The 24,464-nt window shown below is 42.1% G+C and overlaps 1 protein-coding gene across 1 annotated transcript in view; it reads right to left on the bottom strand.

The window, feature by feature from the left end:
- LOC124789117 overlaps positions 1–24,464 on the bottom strand; it is a 209,455-nt gene extending 184,991 nt beyond the window's left edge. The window contains exons 1-2 of the mRNA XM_047256405.1: positions 24,315–24,464; positions 16,385–16,528 (exon numbers count right to left, since the gene is read on the bottom strand). Coding sequence (XP_047112361.1) covers positions 16,385–16,528; positions 24,315–24,464 — 294 coding nt within the window. The remainder of the gene's footprint in view (positions 1–16,384; positions 16,529–24,314) is intronic.

Genomic DNA, 24,464 nt, shown 5'->3' with positions numbered 1-24,464 from the left:
TTGAAACTGACAGAAGTTGAAACTGACAGAAGTTGAAACTGACAGAAGTTGAAACTGACAGAAGTTGAAACTGACAGAAGTTGAAACTGACAGAAGTTGAAACTGACAGAAGTTGAAACTGACAGAAGTTGAAACTGACAGAAGTTGAAACTGACAGAAGTTGAAACTGACAGAAGTTGAAACTGACAGAAGTTGAAACTGACAGAAGTTGAAACTGACAGAAGTTGAAACTGACAGAAGTTGAAACTGACAGAAGTTGAAACTGACAGAAGTTGAAACTGACAGAAGTTGAAACTGACAGAAGTTGAAACTGACAGAAGTTGAAACTGACAGAAGTTGAAACTGACAGAAGTTGAAACTGACAGAAGTTGAAACTGACAGAAGTTGAAACTGACAGAAGTTGAAACTGACAGAAGTTGAAACTGACAGAAGTTGAAACTGACAGAAGTTGAAACTGACAGAAGTTGAAACTGACAGAAGTTGAAACTGACAGAAGTTGAAACTGACAGAAGTTGAAACTGACAGAAGTTGAAACTGACAGAAGTTGAAACTGACAGAAGTTGAAACTGACAGAAGTTGAAACTGACAGAAGTTGAAACTGACAGAAGTTGAAACTGACAGAAGTTGAAACTGACAGAAGTTGAAACTGACAGAAGTTGAAACTGACAGAAGTTGAAACTGACAGAAGTTGAAACTGACAGAAGTTGAAACTGACAGAAGTTGAAACTGACAGAAGTTGAAACTGACAGAAGTTGAAACTGACAGAAGTTGAAACTGACAGAAGTTGAAACTGACAGAAGTTGAAACTGACAGAAGTTGAAACTGACAGAAGTTGAAACTGACAGAAGTTGAAACTGACAGAAGTTGAAACTGACAGAAGTTGAAACTGACAGAAGTTGAAACTGACAGAAGTTGAAACTGACAGAAGTTGAAACTGACAGAAGTTGAAACTGACAGAAGTTGAAACTGACAGAAGTTGAAACTGACAGAAGTTGAAACTGACAGAAGTTGAAACTGACAGAAGTTGAAACTGACAGAAGTTGAAACTGACAGAAGTTGAAACTGACAGAAGTTGAAACTGACAGAAGTTGAAACTGACAGAAGTTGAAACTGACAGAAGTTGAAACTGACAGAAGTTGAAACTGACAGAAGTTGAAACTGACAGAAGTTGAAACTGACAGAAGTTGAAACTGACAGAAGTTGAAACTGACAGAAGTTGAAACTGACAGAAGTTGAAACTGACAGAAGTTGAAACTGACAGAAGTTGAAACTGACAGAAGTTGAAACTGACAGAAGTTGAAACTGACAGAAGTTGAAACTGACAGAAGTTGAAACTGACAGAAGTTGAAACTGACAGAAGTTGAAACTGACAGAAGTTGAAACTGACAGAAGTTGAAACTGACAGAAGTTGAAACTGACAGAAGTTGAAACTGACAGAAGTTGAAACTGACAGAAGTTGAAACTGACAGAAGTTGAAACTGACAGAAGTTGAAACTGACAGAAGTTGAAACTGACAGAAGTTGAAACTGACAGAAGTTGAAACTGACAGAAGTTGAAACTGACAGAAGTTGAAACTGACAGAAGTTGAAACTGACAGAAGTTGAAACTGACAGAAGTTGAAACTGACAGAAGTTGAAACTGACAGAAGTTGAAACTGACAGAAGTTGAAACTGACAGAAGTTGAAACTGACAGAAGTTGAAACTGACAGAAGTTGAAACTGACAGAAGTTGAAACTGACAGAAGTTGAAACTGACAGAAGTTGAAACTGACAGAAGTTGAAACTGACAGAAGTTGAAACTGACAGAAGTTGAAACTGACAGAAGTTGAAACTGACAGAAGTTGAAACTGACAGAAGTTGAAACTGACAGAAGTTGAAACTGACAGAAGTTGAAACTGACAGAAGTTGAAACTGACAGAAGTTGAAACTGACAGAAGTTGAAACTGACAGAAGTTGAAACTGACAGAAGTTGAAACTGACAGAAGTTGAAACTGACAGAAGTTGAAACTGACAGAAGTTGAAACTGACAGAAGTTGAAACTGACAGAAGTTGAAACTGACAGAAGTTGAAACTGACAGAAGTTGAAACTGACAGAAGTTGAAACTGACAGAAGTTGAAACTGACAGAAGTTGAAACTGACAGAAGTTGAAACTGACAGAAGTTGAAACTGACAGAAGTTGAAACTGACAGAAGTTGAAACTGACAGAAGTTGAAACTGACAGAAGTTGAAACTGACAGAAGTTGAAACTGACAGAAGTTGAAACTGACAGAAGTTGAAACTGACAGAAGTTGAAACTGACAGAAGTTGAAACTGACAGAAGTTGAAACTGACAGAAGTTGAAACTGACAGAAGTTGAAACTGACAGAAGTTGAAACTGACAGAAGTTGAAACTGACAGAAGTTGAAACTGACAGAAGTTGAAACTGACAGAAGTTGAAACTGACAGAAGTTGAAACTGACAGAAGTTGAAACTGACAGAAGTTGAAACTGACAGAAGTTGAAACTGACAGAAGTTGAAACTGACAGAAGTTGAAACTGACAGAAGTTGAAACTGACAGAAGTTGAAACTGACAGAAGTTGAAACTGACAGAAGTTGAAACTGACAGAAGTTGAAACTGACAGAAGTTGAAACTGACAGAAGTTGAAACTGACAGAAGTTGAAACTGACAGAAGTTGAAACTGACAGAAGTTGAAACTGACAGAAGTTGAAACTGACAGAAGTTGAAAACTGACAGAAGTTGAAACTGACAGAAGTTGAAACTGACAGAAGTTGAAACTGACAGAAGTTGAAACTGACAGAAGTTGAAACTGACAGAAGTTGAAACTGACAGAAGTTGAAACTGACAGAAGTTGAAACTGACAGAAGTTGAAACTGACAGAAGTTGAAACTGACAGAAGTTGAAACTGACAGAAGTTGAAACTGACAGAAGTTGAAACTGACAGAAGTTGAAACTGACAGAAGTTGAAACTGACAGAAGTTGAAACTGACAGAAGTTGAAACTGACAGAAGTTGAAACTGACAGAAGTTGAAACTGACAGAAGTTGAAACTGACAGAAGTTGAAACTGACAGAAGTTGAAACTGACAGAAGTTGAAACTGACAGAAGTTGAAACTGACAGAAGTTGAAACTGACAGAAGTTGAAACTGACAGAAGTTGAAACTGACAGAAGTTGAAACTGACAGAAGTTGAAACTGACAGAAGTTGAAACTGACAGAAGTTGAAACTGACAGAAGTTGAAACTGACAGAAGTTGAAACTGACAGAAGTTGAAACTGACAGAAGTTGAAACTGACAGAAGTTGAAACTGACAGAAGTTGAAACTGACAGAAGTTGAAACTGACAGAAGTTGAAACTGACAGAAGTTGAAACTGACAGAAGTTGAAACTGACAGAAGTTGAAACTGACAGAAGTTGAAACTGACAGAAGTTGAAACTGACAGAAGTTGAAACTGACAGAAGTTGAAACTGACAGAAGTTGAAACTGACAGAAGTTGAAACTGACAGAAGTTGAAACTGACAGAAGTTGAAACTGACAGAAGTTGAAACTGACAGAAGTTGAAACTGACAGAAGTTGAAACTGACAGAAGTTGAAACTGACAGAAGTTGAAACTGACAGAAGTTGAAACTGACAGAAGTTGAAACTGACAGAAGTTGAAACTGACAGAAGTTGAAACTGACAGAAGTTGAAACTGACAGAAGTTGAAACTGACAGAAGTTGAAACTGACAGAAGTTGAAACTGACAGAAGTTGAAACTGACAGAAGTTGAAACTGACAGAAGTTGAAACTGACAGAAGTTGAAACTGACAGAAGTTGAAACTGACAGAAGTTGAAACTGACAGAAGTTGAAACTGACAGAAGTTGAAACTGACAGAAGTTGAAAACTGACAGAAGTTGAAACTGACAGAAGTTGAAACTGACAGAAGTTGAAACTGACAGAAGTTGAAACTGACAGAAGTTGAAACTGACAGAAGTTGAAACTGACAGAAGTTGAAACTGACAGAAGTTGAAACTGACAGAAGTTGAAACTGACAGAAGTTGAAACTGACAGAAGTTGAAACTGACAGAAGTTGAAACTGACAGAAGTTGAAACTGACAGAAGTTGAAACTGACAGAAGTTGAAACTGACAGAAGTTGAAACTGACAGAAGTTGAAACTGACAGAAGTTGAAACTGACAGAAGTTGAAACTGACAGAAGTTGAAACTGACAGAAGTTGAAACTGACAGAAGTTGAAACTGACAGAAGTTGAAACTGACAGAAGTTGAAACTGACAGAAGTTGAAACTGACAGAAGTTGAAACTGACAGAAGTTGAAACTGACAGAAGTTGAAACTGACAGAAGTTGAAACTGACAGAAGTTGAAACTGACAGAAGTTGAAACTGACAGAAGTTGAAACTGACAGAAGTTGAAACTGACAGAAGTTGAAACTGACAGAAGTTGAAACTGACAGAAGTTGAAACTGACAGAAGTTGAAACTGACAGAAGTTGAAACTGACAGAAGTTGAAACTGACAGAAGTTGAAACTGACAGAAGTTGAAACTGACAGAAGTTGAAACTGACAGAAGTTGAAACTGACAGAAGTTGAAACTGACAGAAGTTGAAACTGACAGAAGTTGAAACTGACAGAAGTTGAAACTGACAGAAGTTGAAACTGACAGAAGTTGAAACTGACAGAAGTTGAAACTGACAGAAGTTGAAACTGACAGAAGTTGAAACTGACAGAAGTTGAAACTGACAGAAGTTGAAACTGACAGAAGTTGAAACTGACAGAAGTTGAAACTGACAGAAGTTGAAACTGACAGAAGTTGAAACTGACAGAAGTTGAAACTGACAGAAGTTGAAACTGACAGAAGTTGAAACTGACAGAAGTTGAAACTGACAGAAGTTGAAACTGACAGAAGTTGAAACTGACAGAAGTTGAAACTGACAGAAGTTGAAACTGACAGAAGTTGAAACTGACAGAAGTTGAAACTGACAGAAGTTGAAACTGACAGAAGTTGAAACTGACAGAAGTTTGAAACTGACAGAAGTTGAAACTGACAGAAGTTGAAACTGACAGAAGTTGAAACTGACAGAAGTTGAAACTGACAGAAGTTGAAACTGACAGAAGTTGAAACTGACAGAAGTTGAAACTGACAGAAGTTGAAACTGACAGAAGTTGAAACTGACAGAAGTTGAAACTGACAGAAGTTGAAACTGACAGAAGTTGAAACTGACAGAAGTTGAAACTGACAGAAGTTGAAACTGACAGAAGTTGAAACTGACAGAAGTTGAAACTGACAGAAGTTGAAACTGACAGAAGTTGAAACTGACAGAAGTTGAAACTGACAGAAGTTGAAACTGACAGAAGTTGAAACTGACAGAAGTTGAAACTGACAGAAGTTGAAACTGACAGAAGTTGAAACTGACAGAAGTTTGAAACTGACAGAAGTTGAAACTGACAGAAGTTGAAACTGACAGAAGTTGAAACTGACAGAAGTTGAAACTGACAGAAGTTGAAACTGACAGAAGTTGAAACTGACAGAAGTTGAAACTGACAGAAGTTGAAACTGACAGAAGTTGAAACTGACAGAAGTTGAAACTGACGGAAGTTGAAACTGACGGAAGTTGAAACTGACAGAAGTTGAAACTGACAGAAGTTGAAACTGACAGAAGTTGAAACTGACAGAAGTTGAAACTGACGGAAGTTGAAACTGACGGAAGTTGAAACTGACGGAAGTTGAAACTGACGGAAGTTGAAACTGACGGAAGTTGAAACTGACAGAAGTTGAAACTGACAGAAATTGAAACTGACAGAAATTGAAACTGACAGAAATTGAAACTGACAGAAATTGAAACTGACAGAAATTGAAACTGACAGAAATTGAAACTGACAGAAATTGAAACTGACAGAAATTGAAACTGACAGAAATTGAAACTGACAGAAATTGAAACTGACAGAAATTGAAACTGACAGAAATTGAAACTGACAGAAATTGAAACTGACAGAAATTGAAACTGACAGAAATTGAAACTGACAGAAATTGAAACTGACAGAAATTGAAACTGACAGAAATTGAAACTGACAGAAATTGAAACTGACAGAAATTGAAACTGACAGAAATTGAAACTGACAGAAATTGAAACTGACAGAAATTGAAACTGACAGAAATTGAAACTGACAGAAATTGAAACTGACAGAAATTGAAACTGACAGAAATTGAAACTGACAGAAATTGAAACTGACAGAAATTGAAACTGACAGAAATTGAAACTGACAGAAATTGAAACTGACAGAAATTGAAACTGACAGAAATTGAAACTGACAGAAATTGAAACTGACAGAAATTGAAACTGACAGAAATTGAAACTGACAGAAATTGAAACTGACAGAAATTGAAACTGACAGAAATTGAAACTGACAGAAATTGAAACTGACAGAAATTGAAACTGACAGAAATTGAAACTGACAGAAATTGAAACTGACAGAAATTGAAACTGACAGAAATTGAAACTGACAGAAATTGAAACTGACAGAAATTGAAAACTGACAGAAATTGAAACTGACAGAAATTGAAACTGACAGAAATTGAAACTGACAGAAATTGAAACTGACAGAAATTGAAACTGACAGAAATTGAAACTGACAGAAATTGAAACTGACAGAAATTGAAACTGACAGAAATTGAAACTGACAGAAATTGAAACTGACAGAAATTGAAACTGACAGAAATTGAAACTGACAGAAATTGAAACTGACAGAAATTGAAACTGACAGAAATTGAAACTGACAGAAATTGAAACTGACAGAAATTGAAACTGACAGAAATTGAAACTGACAGAAATTGAAACTGACAGAAATTGAAACTGACAGAAATTGAAACTGACAGAAATTGAAACTGACAGAAATTGAAACTGACAGAAATTGAAACTGACAGAAATTGAAACTGACAGAAATTGAAACTAACAGAAATTGAAACTAAGGGCATTCATGAAGCACAAAACACAAAATTGGAAATACGGCTTTCGTTCTGGTGGATTCTGGGATCTGTGACATTCCAGAGTGTCTCGAGTACGAGATTGTTAACCGATACATGTTATTTTATGGTTAAAGTTGTGTAAACACTTTTTTATAAAATAAGATAGAAGTGTTCTATGAAAATTAAATACTATTCACACGGCGACCAAGAATCTCCCTTGACGGATGTCCACACGATAGCCTACCTGTTTCCTTGTGTGCAATCCCAGACGCACGGGAATAAAAGGGCGCGCAGAGACATTTGTACAAAGAATGCATGTATTCATTGGTGTTCTCGTGTCAAAATGTTGCCGCATTGTGCAAGTAGTCTACCATGCGTACCCTTCTTTGCTTGGGAGCTTGTGTTGCGTTTATTATGATGGCAAGGAAACAGAAAAAGTAAAAGTGACTGTAGGTAAAGAAGTATGTAACTAACATAGGTACGAGAACTACCAAGTGGCGCCAACGTATTGTTTGCAAATTTCAGAAAGAGATCACAGCGAGAATTTAGATTTTCTGCTTGGGAAACAGCAGCGTTAAGGCTGACTTAAAAGTCTTTATGTGAAAATTAATTAACATTCAATCCGTCATTTGTATTTTATTTTAAAATAAAACTGGTTTACACAACTTTGATCATAAAAGATACTATTTTATGCGCAAATTAACATCCTCGGACTCGGCAGCTTTGGGAATGCCATAACGGAGGTAGAGTTCCTCAGTTTTGTATTTTTTTTTGCATCAGTGGATTCACTTCGTGGAGGAGCTAACATACCGTATTATTTCTTTTGTTCATATGTAAAGTTCCTCAGCTACGCTGTTATGTCGCCATAGCATGAACAAGCGTCCAGTTTTCACGTACATCTTTCAAAAGTTTCTGGCTTACTCTTCTCTTTTCTACTTCGAAACTTACGGTATAGCATTCTTTACAGTAATATGACCGGAGGCATTTTATATAATATCAGACGCTCAAATTTTTACTCAATCTTCGGAGTTGACATTCCAAACGATTTTTCTTTGTTTTTAATCATCTATAACTTTAAGCGTGCTTCCTTTGGAGGCAACTGACGTTAGCGCACATAAATCGCTTCACAGCACAGCATCATCAAACTATACAATGAAACAAACATGGGCCGCAGCTGTCAGTCGTCTGTTGAGAAGCGCAATAGATTCTCACCGATCCCGGGAAGCAACGCGCCCTTATGAACGGCCGCCTTTTCGAGGTAATTATGCTGGCATGCGTGAGTGCTCTGTTGGGCATTTATGCTCCAAGTTGAAAACACAAATGCCATCGTGTGGACACGAAGTACCTTCATTTCAGTAATAATTAACTGAAATGCGTTGTTTTGAAATGCGAAATAAATAGTTCAAACTGCTATATAAGTCGCCGGTTACCCGCTAACGAAATGTTACTTATCAGCCGTATCGTTGCAGTTTCCCAAGCAGAATATGCAACATTTCGCTGGAAATTTGCAAATAAACGTGGTTCTCGTACCTCTGTTATTTGGTACTTTTCACACAGTAGCTTTTGTCTTTCCTTTTTCTGACGATTTTTAATCTCAATAAACGCAGCACGAACTCCAAAGAAGGAGCTCCACAGCAGATTGCTTGGGCAGCTGGGCAACGTGTTGACACGAAGACGCCCGTGTGTATTGCGTCCTTTCCTCTGATTTTTCCGCGAACGCTTTCATTCTCGTGCGCCTGGGATTGCGCACGAGGAAATCGGCATCGTGTGTGGACATCTCAATACGCGCATTCCTAACATGTGGAAACGGCAGACTACTCCTCGGATTTGACGGTCAGTTTCCCAAAACAGCGCTGCGATTTTGAGAACTGTCTCTCACTGCTGTAGGAAAGTTTTGTGCGATGGATGATCTTCCAGTCTTGTAAGTACGAACAAAACTGAAGGTCAGTCCGTGGTGTTCTCTCAAAAGACGACACTCGGTGAGTTAGCAGATGGAAATGAGCGTTTGGCGTCATTGTCCGGGAGGCCCCTTACGGGGCATGTCCGGCCGCCTTGGTGCTGGTCTTATTACATTCGCGACGGATAGGGATGAAATGATGACGATAACACAACACCCAGTCCCTAAGCGGATAAAATCCCCGACCCAGCCGGGAATCGAACCCTGGCCCGTAGGACGGCAATCCGTCACGCTGACCACTTTTTTCTTTTTTTTTTTTGCATTTTGTTCGTTGTTGATCGTTGTGTTTAGTCGTTGCGGTCGTCACATGACATCCACTGAAGTTCGCTGATGGTCCTTTCTCTCAGCTTTTTTATTACAGAGGCCAACCAGCTCTCTGACCGAACACGCTGAGCTACCGTGCCGGCACCACTCAGCTATCGGGGCAGATAGTTGGCAGATGGGAGTAGCCGAAGGGATAGAAAGCATATGACGTCGATCGATATCAACTGCTGACAACATTAGCTAGCACACCACAGAGTGTGTGTGTGTGTGTGTGTGTGTGTGTGTGTGTGTGTGTGTGTGTGTCTACAAAGGTATAGCAGGTACGCATGGTTTAAAAGTATTATTAGTTTTTTGGAATGGAAAAAATGTAGAGGAAACAAAAGGCAAATTCTTACAAAATATAACGCTAAACTATTGAAAAATTATGTTTCTTAATCTTCTGACATACTAATATTACCACTGTATAATAGGTGCTGGTACCTACTATGTACTTAACTGAATTCTATTATTTAAATTTGTTGGACCATTTTCCGCAGCAAGTGTGCAAATATTCGTTCAATAAATTCAAATGCGTTTTTGTTGTTGAGGTAAAAAACAGTGCGAATTTGGAAAAACAATTTAGTTTGTGTCATACTTGTACATAATATTTTGCTGTCTGGCACCTCACGTTCAGATGTATGCAAATACTTCCTATATTCACGTTATTGGTAGTGTTTTAAGTTGACTGGAAATACGAGGAAAAAATCGCGAATTGAACACATCAGTTTCAGAACCCAGATACATTTGGCATTTTCGGCTGGAATAAGAATAGCGGCGAATGGCTTAACAGTTTTGAGACTTCACTATACATGGCTCCTCTGAGTAAAACACTATAAAATATTCGCCAGCCCCTTTGGCCGAGCGGTTCTAGGCGCTTCAGTTCGGAACCGCGCTGCAGCTACGGTAGCAGGTTCGAATCCTGCCTCGGGCATGGATGTGTATGATGTCCTTAGGTTGGTTAGGTTTGAGTAGTTCTAAGTCTAGGGGACTGGTGAGAGATCTTGTCCTGTACTCTTAGCCACGTTTCCACTGCACGAATTTCGCTTTCGACATAATCAAAATACGTCCTACGTGGCCTCTAACTGCTCCAACAGTTCGGGTGAAATGGCTTTTCTTTGAATCTTAGGACACGTTGTGGGCATTCGTGGAACCCATTTCGAGCACACCGTTGCAAATGCAAGAGTTTCATTCACTGCACACGCACTTACACACACTTTCAACGCTCACTGCTAGATGTAGCGCCAATTTTCGAATTGTGATGCGCCAGTCTGCACGAATCTGCGCAGTGCACTAAATCGGGAGCATTGGCTGTAACAGGACGCTCCGAACGTGGCAGATCATGGAGCTCACTTTCTGCACTTCCCGACGCTTTAAATCTCTTTACCCATCGCCGAACACTATCATCTGCATGTTTACAACTCCTCCCCACGGATTTCAGTTTTCAACATCACATGAGATCCGTTCGCAGTTTCCCGTGCTCCATAACACGGCGCCAGTTCGGTGTCAGTTTCAGAGTAGAGCGGTATGCCCATGATTTAGTACCTTGCTGCGATCTCATCTGGCTGTTCAAATGGCTCTGAGCACTATGGGACTTAACATCTGAGGTCATCAGTCCCCTAGAACTTAGAACTACTTCAACCTAACTAACCGAAGGACATCATACACATCCATGCCCGAGGCAGGATTCGAACCTGCGACCGTAGCAGCCCCGCGGTTCCAGACTGTAGCGCCTAGAACCGCTCGGTCACCCCGGCCGGCATCTGACTGTCGGCGAACGCAGGAGTATTGCGCTCTAAAACCGGTCAAAAATCAAAAACGTGAAGTTACTTTTAAATCCTTTCAAACGTGTTAATATTAAATGTCGATAACCCGGTTGTCTTTCGCCAGCCAGAACCTTCCACCACGCTCACGCCAGCTGTTAACAGTCGCAAAGCAGACGTAGTGGGAAATACATATGCACGTCAATGCGCTCACGTAGCATTTCTTCTGTTTCGCCGTTAGGTTTAGATAAAAACACCGACTGCATATGGAAAAGAAAGTTACTTCACGTCTATGGTTACAAATTTTTTGTTATCAGACTACGAGTATCGGTCTATAATGACCATCATCAGATCTGCAGCAAAATACAGGAAGAAACAAAAAATACACTAGCGGATTGTTTGACAATGTTCTACTTCAATCACTGAACGCCTCTGTTTTATACAGTTGGCTAATAGTCTCACCTCGTATAGAGTGCCTCACATATTTACTTCGTTTTCTTAGGTTTTGCGCATAGCTCTATAGTGTTTTCTTTTTCCTTCACTGTTTATATTATATACTTCATTAAGTAGATAATCTTGATCGTGCACAGGTATGGGGTTTTATTCTTTTCTTGCAACGGCGTGCCACAGGGTACGAAGGGAACGCTGGCTGTCACGTTCCTCTAACCACTTCTCGCCTATGCGTAATTCTGGCGTTAGCGCTAACAGAGGGCGCTGGCGCTGATCGTGTGCGGCAGCCTGTCTGTCTTCACTTCTTCTTTAGCTATTTGTTTTACAATTTTTTGTCCTTTTTAACAATCTTTTATAGAATTTTATTTCATCGCTTTTTATTACTGTAATACCTCTTACACCTTAAAGGCCTATTACAGACTTCACTGATTGTATCCACCTTTATTTTTCATTGTACAATTAATCACTGAAGAATATGTATATGCCTACAGCAGTGACATCTGGTGAACTTGCAACACGAACATTTTGTGGCTACTGCACTAATTTGTTTTGATCAGTAGCGCTGCTGACAAGATGATTCCTGGATATGTTGTTATTTATAGCCGCGGACGTTCGAGTCCTCCCTCGGGCATGGGCGTGCGTGTTTGTCCTTAGGATAATTTAGGTTAAGTAGTGTGTAAGCTTAGGGACTGATCACCTTGGCAGTTAAGTCCCGTAAGATTTCACACACATTTGAACATTTTTGTTATTTATATACATTTGACGACGCCACTATGACTCCAATATATTAGAACATGTTTTTATAAAACAGGAATGCCTCTTCATATTTAAAGCACACAAATGCGTAATTATGTCAGCAGTACTTTTCATTATGTTCTATTTTATTGTTTTAAGCTATAGACAATCTGCTAGTGTATTTGTGTTTTTCCCTTAATTTTCCGCAGATCTGATGATGGTCATCATAGACCGAAACAGGTAGTCTGATGACAAAAAATCTGTGACCGTTGTTGTTGTTGTTGTTGTTGTTTTCAGTCCTGAGACTGGTTTGATGCAGCTCTCCATGCTACTCCATCCTGTGCAAGCCTCTTCATCTCCCAGTACCTACTGCAGCCTACATCCTTCTGAATCTGCTTAGTGTATTCATCTCTTTGTCTCCCTCTAAGATTTTTACCCTGCACGCTGCCCTCCAATACTAAATTGGTCATCACTCGATGTCTCAGAACATGTCCTACACGGTTCAAGAATCATGAAAGAAGGTTGTATACATGGAACAACCCTGGAGATACTAAAAGGTATCAGATAGATTATATAACTGCTGATGGTCGAAGTAGAGAGGATATAAAATGTAGACTGGCAATGACAAGGAAAGTGTTTCTGAAGAAGAAAAATTTGTTAACATCGAGTATAGATTTAAGTGTCAGGAAGTCATTTCTGAAAGTATTTGTATGGAGTGCAACCATGTATGGAAGTGAAACATGGACGATAAATAGTTTAGACAAGAAGAGAATAGAAGCTTTCGAAATGTGGTGCTGTGACCATAGACGTGAAGTAAAGGAAATTTACTATATATTTGCGTCACTGTTTTATTCGCGACCATGTCGCAGCTTGTTATATCATACCTTTATTGTTTCAGAGTGTATAAGCGAACAAGAAAAAAATATTCTCGGATTTCACGTTCAAAAATACACTTCTTCCCAGGTAATAACACACTTTTCCCGAGTGAAAATATACAATATACCGCGCGTAAAAGCACATTTTTTCCGTGTTAAATAACAATATACTTTCCCTCAGAGCTGGAAACTTATCAATCCTTTGAATGGTAAAGGCTTTCTACGCCGTCGTTGAACTTCCCCGCACTTTAGGAAACGAAAGCCAGCAAAAGAACAACGCACTTTGAAAAGATCTTTTGACATGCGGCAACATGTACACTGTGTATTTTCGTACTACGGAAGTACAAATACGAATCTCACCAATTACAGCATGGTAGCGTCCAAAGCATTGACAGAGATCTCGAAGCGTTTTTGTCAGCCAACCATAGCTCGCGCCATGTGGTCTCGCCAGCCAATGACAACAGATATTTTCAGAGCATAGGACGTGATGTAGTCAGCTAACAGAACACATCACTGTTAAGTAGCGCGAACACGAAAACATATTGGTTTAAATTAATATGATATACATACCGTACAGTTAGAACAAGAAAACTAAGATTTCATGTGTAACATTGGTCGTCAAATTTTATGCTTTTTCCGACTTTTTGGTTAGGCAGGATCCTAAGAGCACAGCTTAAATTGCAGCATCTGACTATTTCTGACAAGCACGATTATGAATTCCACTGCTATGCACCTAACATTTCGTAGGTGAGCTGGATCAACAAATGTTCCGTCGATCATTACGACTTTTCTATAGAAAAGCCAATTACATGTGAAACTGCTCAACAACTGACACCGCTCTTTTTCTGATGCATTATTGCATAATTTGTGATCTGTGAAAGAACTAAAATAAATATGAAAATTAACTTCGAAGACTGGCCTTTATTGACATCTGTTACTTTTTAACACGTATCAAACACAAATGTGACAGTAAAGTTTTAAATAGTAGCATAAATGGCTGGTTTTCGAAGTGGCTGGTCCTCAAATCGTTAAATTTTGAATGAGATTCAAGCGCTCCACGATTTAAGAAATTCATCGCACATTCTCACAAATAACGTAACTGATCTTGTGTAAAGGGAAATTTACTTTGAAAATAATGCTTCTCAAATCACCGTTTGGAATATTTTTCCGTGACGTGTTAGAAATGCAAACAGTTGGGACGTCACAATCATCGAAAGCAGTTCGTTTTTACGAAGTACTCTTTAGTCTTCATCGTAAAGCCTTTGACATGTTCTGCTGTCCACACACGGCTGTTCATGCACTGATTTTTGTTGTTTTAAAAGGTACATTTAATTTGCAGCTAAAATTTTGGTGTTATTCTCTCGTTTCTTTTCTTGCTGCAGTAATGTTCTGCAGGACCGGGCTAAAGTGAAACTCACTGTTAGATCATCAGTTCCTACCAGTTAAAATTACAAAAATTTAATTGGAGAGTAAAACAATGAAAAATTCCAGGAATTCTAAAAAGTTCTCACGTAGTTCCCGGATTTCTTCGGAGTGAAAAAGTTCCCGGGTTTCCCGCGGCGTATACACCCTGTTATTAAATTGTACGTTAATAGACAGTATTTATATGGGTATTTTTGTTACCTCAAAATCTTGAGATTCAGACCCATATCGAAGTTATAGCAGACCAAGGCATCCCATTTTCTCAAGAGGCCATGAGTCTAATGACTGCAAACTAATCGTCTATCTCTACATGAAAACACAACGACGAAACTACACAGGAAGGTAAAGACGACGAATAGGACGATGACCAACAATTTGACACTGAATAAAGATATATTGCAACAGTTTGGATGCTAAGTTCGTACATTTTGTAAATAAACACATATTGTTGTGTTGATCTTCAGTCCTGAGATTGGTTTGATGCAGCTCTCCACGCTACTCTATCCTGTGCAAGCTTGTTCATCTCCCAGTACCTGCTGCAGCCTACATCCTTCTGAATCTGCTTAGTGTATTCATCTCTTGGTCTCCCTCTACGATTTTTACTTTCCACGCTGCCGTCCAATACTAAATTGGTAATCCCCTGATGCCTCAGAACATGTCCTACCAACCGATCCCTTCTTCTAGTCAAGTTGTGCCACAAACTCCTCCCCAATCCTATCCAGTACCACCTCATTAGTTATGTGATCTACCCATCTAATCTTCAGCATTCTTCTGTAGCACGACATTTCGAAAGCTTCTATTCTCTTCTTGTCTAAACTATTTATCGTCCATGTTTCACTTCCGTACATGGCTACACTCCATACAAATACTTTCAGAAACGACTTCCTGACACTTAAATCCATACTCGATGTTAACAAATTTCTTTTCTTCAGAAACGCTTTCCTTGCCATTGCCAGTCTACATTTTATATCCTCTCTACTTCGACCATCATCAGTTATTTTGCTCATAAACACATAATTAAAGTCAAATAATGTAGGGAATATATAAAATGTAGACTGGTGGTGACAAGGAAAGCGTTTCTGAAGAAGAGAAATATATTAAAATCGAGTATAATTTAAGTGTCAGGAAGTCTTTTCTGAAAGTATTTGCATAGAGTGGAGCGATATATGGAAATGAAACATGGGCGATGAACAGTTTAGACAATAAGAGAACAGAAGCTTTTGAAATGTGGTGCTACAGAAGAATGCTGAAGATTAGATGGGTAGATCACGTAATTAATGAGGTGGTGCTGAAGAGAATTGGGGAGAAGAGGAATTTGTGGCACAACTTGACTAGAAGAAGGGACCGGTTGGCAGGACATGTTCTGAGGCATCAAGGGATCACCAATTTAGTATTGGAGGGCAGCGTGGAGGGTAAAAATCGCAGAGGGAGACCAAGAGATGAGTACAGTACGATGATTCAGAAGAATGTACGTTGCAGTGGTTACTAAGAGATGAAGAGGCTGGGACAGGATAGAGTAGCATGGAGAGCTGCATCAAGGCACTGTTTGGACTAACGACCACAACAACAACAACAACAATGTATTTCATTTGATCCCACAGCAAAACAAAAGCATGAAATAATTTTGACCGGGTTTCAAGTGTAGATACTCGTGTGCCGGCCTTGGCGGGTAGAAGTGCGTCCATCCCGTCTGGCAACCCGCTCCCTGTACACCGAGCCCGACGCACCACACGATAAGCAGTTTCAGCGTCAGCGCTACGTACCGAACGGGTGCGGGGGCGGCGGCGCGCCCTCGTCGTGGAGGCCGTTGGCGGCGGGCCGCGCGGGGGCGGCGCCGTCGGAGCGGGGCGCGCGCAGCTGGAGGCGGCCCGGCACGGCCGCGCGGCGCCCGGGAGCGGCGGGGGCGGCCGCGGCCGGCGGCTGCACCGGCGCCGCCCCCGCTCCCGGCGCCGCCCCCGGGGCGTCGCCCAGCTTCTCGAAGAGCGCGCGCGCCGTGATGAAGCGCGCCACGTGGCTCTCGGTGCGCACCACCGTCGCCTGCTGCGGCTTCTCGCCGCCGCCCGCCGGCTCCTGCAACCACAGATCCAAGTCCTCTTCACCACACCTCAACTTACATCAATCACCACACACAGTAGTTGGTGGGGGGAAGCGACTGAAGCAAACCAAGCGCTGTATCATGTGAGAGACAGTTGCGAGCGAGTGCGCCGGGACTTACCCCAGTACACTGCTAGTAGCCTTAACGCGTCTGCATGTAGCGCACAAGTATTGCACCACAATTTAGTATGAAATTAAAAATCAAAATTTATGTTTAAAACTTTGTTAAATTATAGGTTAGTAATAATGTTCCAAATACCAAGTCTTGATGTTCTAAACTTAATAATTTACGGAAAAATGCCGTTTTAAGAAAAAAATCAGAGGCGCTAAATAATGACGCTAGGAAGCCAGAATTTGGTCAGAAGGTGCATTTAGACGTTATAAATAAGTGATGCTGGTTTTCAAAACCAGCAAACAAAAATTACCGCCAGAATCCACGTTTTTTCGGAAAAATCAGAGGTGCTAATGGACTTAGAAACTTGAAAATTTGTTTTATGCTTCAGTACACCCCAAAAATAATAACAGAGTTCACGTTAATCTACCTCATAGTTTTTGAGTAATTAAATAAAAACTAATTTTATAACTGAAATGTACCTAAGTGTTGTAGATTAAGTACTTGAAATTTTAATGATAGAGGATTTTGGTTGAACCAGATGATCAAATATATCAAATAATAGAGCTACACCAAGTTTAAGACTCGTAACATAAATAGCAACTGATATAAGTCTTAGCAAAGATATGGTTCGGAGGTAACAATCTACCGTTAGTTCCATTAAATAAATTCTATTAAGCAAAGTTTTCATTCTAGCGAGTTTAAACTTTCTACGTGCTTTCAAACTGCTTATCTGAATACCAGGAAAAATTAAGAAGTTTCTGAAGTAATTGGTAACTATATTATTAAAGATTATGTGCCCGAGATAGCGGTCGTTTGTAGACTGCCGCCGTGTGCAAATAGAGACAACAGATGTTTTCTCGGCAGTCCGCACCGGCACCTTATAAATACAGCCCCTGAAGCACTAGGAAGGTTCACTTCGCTCTCAGACACTGTGAGGTGCACGCCAGTTAAACGTCTGGTCGCGCTCTGCCTCGGATGACGTCAGAGCTGAGCTGTGGCAAGCGCGTATTTGGCAGTGAAAACGGATAGTGAATTCGCGAGGACTGTACACCGTCCTGGATCGTTTAGAATTCGGTAAAATAACTGTTAGTGTGCCGTCAGTGTGAAATTCAATTCCGCGTGGCAAGTGGTGAATTTATTTCCACTTTTATGGCGAGCATTAATTTTTGAACATTTATTGCGAACTTTCAATTGAGTGATGTTAGTCAGGGCGAAAAAAAAAATCTGGTAGGAAGTTACCGTAGAGGTCGCCTTTGAACTGCTAAAGGTGCTGTTACATTAGAAAGACTTGTTTTCAATTGAACATAACGCAATTTTAAGTGTTGTTTGTGAGAAACTTTAATTAAATTAAATCTTGATTGAAACTTTAAACTTTTACTGAAGTCATAATCCTGAAGCCGAAAAGAAATGGGAAAGACACTTTTCTTTCAGTGGGCTGGACCGGAATGTGGCCGTGCAGACTGTAAACTAAGGTCAGTATCTTTCCCTTCGCTTTCTGGTTGACCACCAAATTAGTTGCCAGGCTCACGTGATTAAAGACGGCATCAAAACTTTAAACCAGTGAAGAAACTTACTCGCCGCCCCACGGAACCAAACAACGAGGTCATCGGTCCCATCGGATTAGGGAAGGGTGCAGAAGGAAGTAGGCCGTACCCATTCAAAGGAACGATCCTGGCATTTGCCTGAAGCGACTTAGAGAACTCACGGAAAACCTAAATCAAGATGGCCGGATGCGGGTGTGGATTGTCGTCCTCCCGAATGCGAGTCCATTGTGCTAATAACTGCGCCACCCCGCTCGGTTAGCCATTGCGTCTGGGCGAGAGGCTACGGTTTCAGCTGGCGGTCAGGGACGACACTCCGCCACTGGCAGTTACGCACACCCCAGTAGTATTGCCACTGGCTGTGAAACGACTTGCGCGGGGAAATAATAATAATAATAATTCCAATTTTGGCCACCATGCGCAAATCTGGTGCTGTGGATGCAAGGAAGATATTTGTAGATACACCACTGGCCATTAAAACTGCTACACCACGAAGATGACGTGTTATAGACGCGAAATTTAACAGACAGGAAGACGATGCTGTGATATGCAAATGATTAGCTTTTCAGAGCATTCACACAAGGTTGGCGCCGGTGGCGACACTTACAACGTGCTGACATGAGGAAAGTTTCCAACCGATTTCTCACACACAAACAGCAGTTGACCAGCATTGCCTGGTGAAACGTTTTTGTGATGCCTCGTGTAAGGAGGAGAAATGCGCACCATCACGTTTCCGCCTTTGATAAAGGTCGGACTGTTGCCTATCGCGATTGCGGTTTATCGTATAGCGACATTGCTGCTCACGTTGGTCGAGATCCAATGACTGTTAGCAGAATATGGAATCGGTGGGTTCAGGAGCGTAATACGGAACGCCGTGCTGGGTCCCAACGGCCTCGTATCACAAGCAGTCGAGATGATAGGCATTTTATCTGCATGGCTGTGACGGATCGTGCAGCCACGTCTCGATCCCTGAGTCAACAGATGGGGACGTTTGCAATACAACAACCATCTGCACGAACAGTTCGACGACGTTTGCAGCAGCATGGACTATCAGCTCGGAGACCATGGCTGCGGTTACCCTTGACGCTGCATCACAGACAGGAGCGTCTGCGATGGTGTACTCAACGACGAACCTGGGTGCACGGATGGCAAAACGTCATCTTTTTAGGATGAATCAAGGTTATGTTTACAGCATCATGATGGTCGCATTCGTCTTTGGCGACATTGGACGTTACATTTCAGATGTGTTACGATCCGTGGCTCTACCCTTCATTCGATCCCTGCGAAACCCTACATTTCAGCAGGATAATGCACTCTAATTTAACACACATTCCAACTCGCTAATGCACTCAGTATGAGATGTGACCACCTCTGGCAGTAATCCAGACCTGACAAACGATGGGGCATTTTGTGAATTATGTCATCAGTCTCATGTTGAGGCAGTAACGCCAATTCTCCCTGCAGCGCTGATCGCAAGTCTTGGAGAGCGGTTGGTGGATGTTGGCGTGATGCAACCGGAGTCCCGGATGTGTTGTTGTCGTGTGAACCTTACTGGGCTGCCACTCCTCTTCCACATAATTTCTCTCATCGTTTTTCAGGCCTCACGGGTTACCAATATTTATCTACTTTAATTGTGCAGTCCACTCGGTTCTGGAGAATAGGGAGAAAGATTCTTCGCTTAAGCTCCCGCGTCAGTTTCGCTTGCTGCTGTGTCTTGTTTAAGGTGATGATACATGGTTGGCAAATTCACGCTGAGGGTGTGCACTACGGCAGCCAGTTTTTCGTGGTCACCAGAGTTCACCAGGAGCGCGGTGTAGCAGATGCCTCCTCTACATCCGGTGACATCCTGGCGCCCGTGTAGCCGCTTTTATTAAAAACAGTCTATCCCACTTAGTAGCGCACAGAATAACGGACAGTTCCAGCACTGTGTGAGATATACAACTGTTGTCTGCGTCTCATTGATGTTCGTAGCTTGTATCGACGATAGAGTTCGTCGGTGACCTTCAGGTCTTGTCTGCGGACTTGGAGGGGCTATCCCAGAGAATGTGATACACTCTTGATGGTGGTCCATCCTTCGGACCGAGTGGTGTGGCGCAGTGGTTATCACACTGGACTCGCATTCGGGGGAACGACGTTTCAAACCCGCGTCCTTAGGTTTTCCGTGATTTCCGTAAATCACTCCAGGCAAATGCCGGAATGGTTCCTTTGAAAGGGCACGGCCGACTTCCTTCCCAATCCTTTCCTAATCCGATGGGACCGATGACCTCGCTGTTTGGTCCCCTGTCCCAAATCAACCAATCAACCAACGACCGTCCCTCAGACGAGAATATTATTTGAGTTCGGCATGCTTTCATGATGTGAGACATGGGGTGTGGGCTAGCAATCTCCCGCGCTTCCGAACTCACCTACATCACTTGCGCAGATTTCCGTCACACTGCGTTCTCTAACATGACGGGGATGGCACTGCTGTAGTCGCTCATTGTACGTCACACTGATATGAAACTAAAATTTGCCCGACTTACCGATCGGGCAATCTCATATAGTTCACAGTTGTGATAATGCCACTTTGGTACCCAAGAGGAGAGAAGATTTAATCCGTTAAGACCAGCAGCTGATAGCATATCAGTGACGGTGAGGAAAAATTTGAACACAGCGGAACAAGAATATCGCAGGTGCGCGTTGTCTCCTTAGTGTGTGTGTGTGTGTGTGTGGGGGGGGGGGGGAGTCGGACTTTGTCTGATATTGTTCGTGCCCCAGGTACTTAAAGTATGCACGCCTCCGTTTAAAAAGAATAGCTCGATGTAGTCATAGGGTCTTGGCCGCACACGTCTGCTTTCATGTCCTGCCGCTAACTCCCTGCTAATAATAACCTGTAGCTGTGATCCTGTAGTCAAATAGTCTGTGCAGAGGCTGGCATTGCGAGTTAATAAAATACACAGAAATATAAAATAAAAGATCAATGAATAATTTAAAAGGAAGAGTTCTATTCGGACATCTGTAAGTGATGATGATGACAGAATTATGCTGAATAATTTTTATTCGAGAAAGGCCATCTTACATAAAGGGGAAGTGGTCCAACGATATTCGATTAAAATACAGACGCCATATAACCTTATCAGATGCAGTTAAGTTACGAGAATGGTAGCAAACTCCCCAAACTAAATAGTCATCAAAGTTAGGCGAAAATTGAGTCCATTTCGTGATCACAATACACGAAAGATTAACAACTAAAAATAGTTCAGAGTTTAACATGATGATTCACAAATTAACTCAAACGATACGAAGAATAATAGCTCATCCTCGGCTTACTCTTACTTAAATAAATCAAGCCAAAATAGTTAGTCCTACTCTGGAGCACATTCAGACCTCTCTAAACACACTGGTTTCCGAAATTAAAGCAACAAACCGAAATTTTGAGAGGTTGCGTTTATTTAGCCACAAAACAGTATGAACAGGTGATAGTAAAGTAAAAACAATGTAAAGGGTAGAGAACGGAAGCAACTGCAACACGCATAACGGTAGACAAAAATATTCTTTCCAGAATAAGATTTTCACTCTGCAGCGGAGTGTGTGCTGATATGAAACTTCCTGGCAGATTAAAACTGTGTGCTGGACCGAGACTCGAACTCTAGACCTTTGCCTTTCGCGGGCAAGTGCTCTACCAACTGAGCTACCCAAGTACGACTCACGCCCCCGTCTTCACAGCCTTACTTCTGCCAGTACCTCGTCTCCTACCTTCCAAACTTACTGGTAGAGTTAAGGCTGTGAAGACGGGGCATGAGTCGTGCTTGGGTAGCTCAGTTGGTAGAGCACTTGCCCGCGAAAGGCAAAGGGCTCGAGTTCGAGTCTCGGTCCGGCACACAGTTTTAATCTGCCAGGAAGTTTCAAAAATATTCTTTGTTTTTCTAATTTAACGCGAAACCCTACATTCCTGGAGGATAATGCACGACCGCGTGTTGCAGGTCCTGTACGGGACTTTCTGGATACAGAAAATGTTCGACTGCCGCCCTTGCCAGCACATTCTCCAGATCTCTCACCAATTGAAAACGTCTGGTCAATGGTGGCCGAGCAACTGGCTCGTCACAATACACCAGTCACTACTCTTGGTGAACTGTGGTATCGTGTTGAAGCTGCATGGGCAGCTGTACGTGCACACGCCATCCAAGCTCTATTTGAGGCAATGCCCAGGTGTATCAAGACCGTTGTTACGGTCAGAGGTGGTTGTTCTGTGTACTGATTTCTCAGGATCTATGCACCCAAACTGCGTGAAAATGTAATCACATGTCAGTTCTAGTATAATATATTCGTCCAATGAATACCCGTTTATCATCTGCATTTCTTCTTGGTGTAGCAATTTTAATGGCCAGTAGTGTATTATGCTTCTGGTGCAACAGCGACGGTGTGGTGTGCTAAGAACTGTTTCCCCAAGGTGTAACCATCGCTGCTGGTATTTACTGTGAACACAGACGTCTTGCAGACGCAGCCTAATAACAAAATGGAAGAGTGCGTGAAGTGATGCTATTTCACGATAACTCCGTCCGACACCCCCCCCCCCCCCCCCCGGGATTCTGTTAGACTAACAACACTTTATAGGAGGAGCTGGGTTGAGAAGTGATTCCACAACCAACTTATTCACCTAATCTTGCGCTATCAGATTTTCACCTTTTTCGCTCTCTATCGAACACTCTTCAAGAAATTTACTTCTCAGGATGAAAATTCCTTTAAACATGTGTGAACGACTTCTTCGCCTCAAAGCCATGTGCTTTTTACAATCGTGGAATCGGAAAGTTACTCCAGCGTCGGTGGACTGTTGGAAATAGTGCAGGAGAATATACACTGAAGCGCCAAAGAAACTAGTATAGGCATGCATATTCAGTACAGAAATATGTAAACAGACATAATAACGGCGCAGTTCTTAGGTCTGTTACTGCTGCTACAATGGCACTTTATCAAGATGTAAGTGACAGAAGTGCAACCCTTCCGCAAATTGCTGCAGATTTCAGTGTTGGGCTATCAACAAGTATCAGCGTGCGAACCATTCTACGAACATCATCGATATGGGCTTTCGGGTCCGAAGGCTCACTCGTGTATCCTAGATCACTGCATGACAAAGCTTTATGCCTCGCCTGGGCCCGTCAGCAACGACACTGAACTGTTGATGACTGGAAACATGTTGTCTGGTCGGAAGAGTCTCGTTTCAAATTGTATCGAGCGTATGGACGTGTACGGGTATGAAAACAACCTCATGAATCCATGGACCCTGCATGTCAGCAGAGGACTGTTCAACCTGGTGGAGGCTCTGTAACGGTGTGGAGAGTGTGCAGTTGGAGTAATGTGGGACCCCTGAAACATCTAGATACGACTGACAGGTGACACGTGCGTAAGCATCCTGTCTGATCACCTACATTCACTGATGTCCACTGTGCACTGTGACGGATTGGGGCAATACCAGCAGGGCACTGGGACACCGCACACGTCCAGAATTGCTACGGAGTGGCTCTAGGAACACTCTTCCGAGTTGAAACACTTCCGCTGGCCACCAAACTCCCCAGACATGAACATTATTGAGCATATCTGGGATGCCTTGCAACGTGCTCTACGTAAGAGATCTCCAACCCCTCATACTGTTACTGATTTATGGACAGCCCCGCAGTATTCATAGTGTTAGTTACCTCCGGCACTACTTCAAACATTAGTTGAGTCCGTGCCATGTCGTGTTGCGGCACTTCTGCGCGTTTGGGGGGGGGCTTACACGGTATTAGGCAGGTGTACCAGTTTCTTTGGCTCCTCGGTGTATTACTGATGGACTGAAGTCTCTGTTGTGTTTTAAATTTCCGGAGAAACGCTAGCAACTTATGGACCAACCCAGTATTATAGAGAGAGAAGGTACTGACAGTTTAATCATCATTTAGAAAGAATGCAGTTACGTGATTGATATTTTGTTCGTTTGCAGGCACTTGTCTGCAGATGCGATACACTTGGAAATCCCCGCGCCACAGCAGTGTGGCACGCCGCACAAAAGGACGATGCTGAATGACGAGTAGAGGGGGGTCACGGCCGCACCACACGAGTAGCCCTGTTCCCTGGCCGCGGCGCGGCGCCTCACCTTGAAGACGTCTTCGCCGGCGACGGTGCGGCGGCGCTCCGGCCGAGGCGAGTGCTGGTTATGATGGGGGTGGGGGTGCGCGGGCGGCGCCGCCCCTTGCTGGCCGTCGGCGTCCTTGGCGGGCGCCATCGCCTGGAAGATGTGCGCCAT

Source organism: Schistocerca piceifrons, chromosome 3 (assembly GCF_021461385.2).
Source record: "Schistocerca piceifrons isolate TAMUIC-IGC-003096 chromosome 3, iqSchPice1.1, whole genome shotgun sequence".
In the NCBI taxonomy this organism is placed as follows: domain Eukaryota; kingdom Metazoa; phylum Arthropoda; class Insecta; order Orthoptera; family Acrididae; genus Schistocerca; species Schistocerca piceifrons.
The sequence above is the reverse complement of the archived record's forward strand: the minus strand, read 5'-3'. Positions and strand labels throughout refer to the sequence as shown.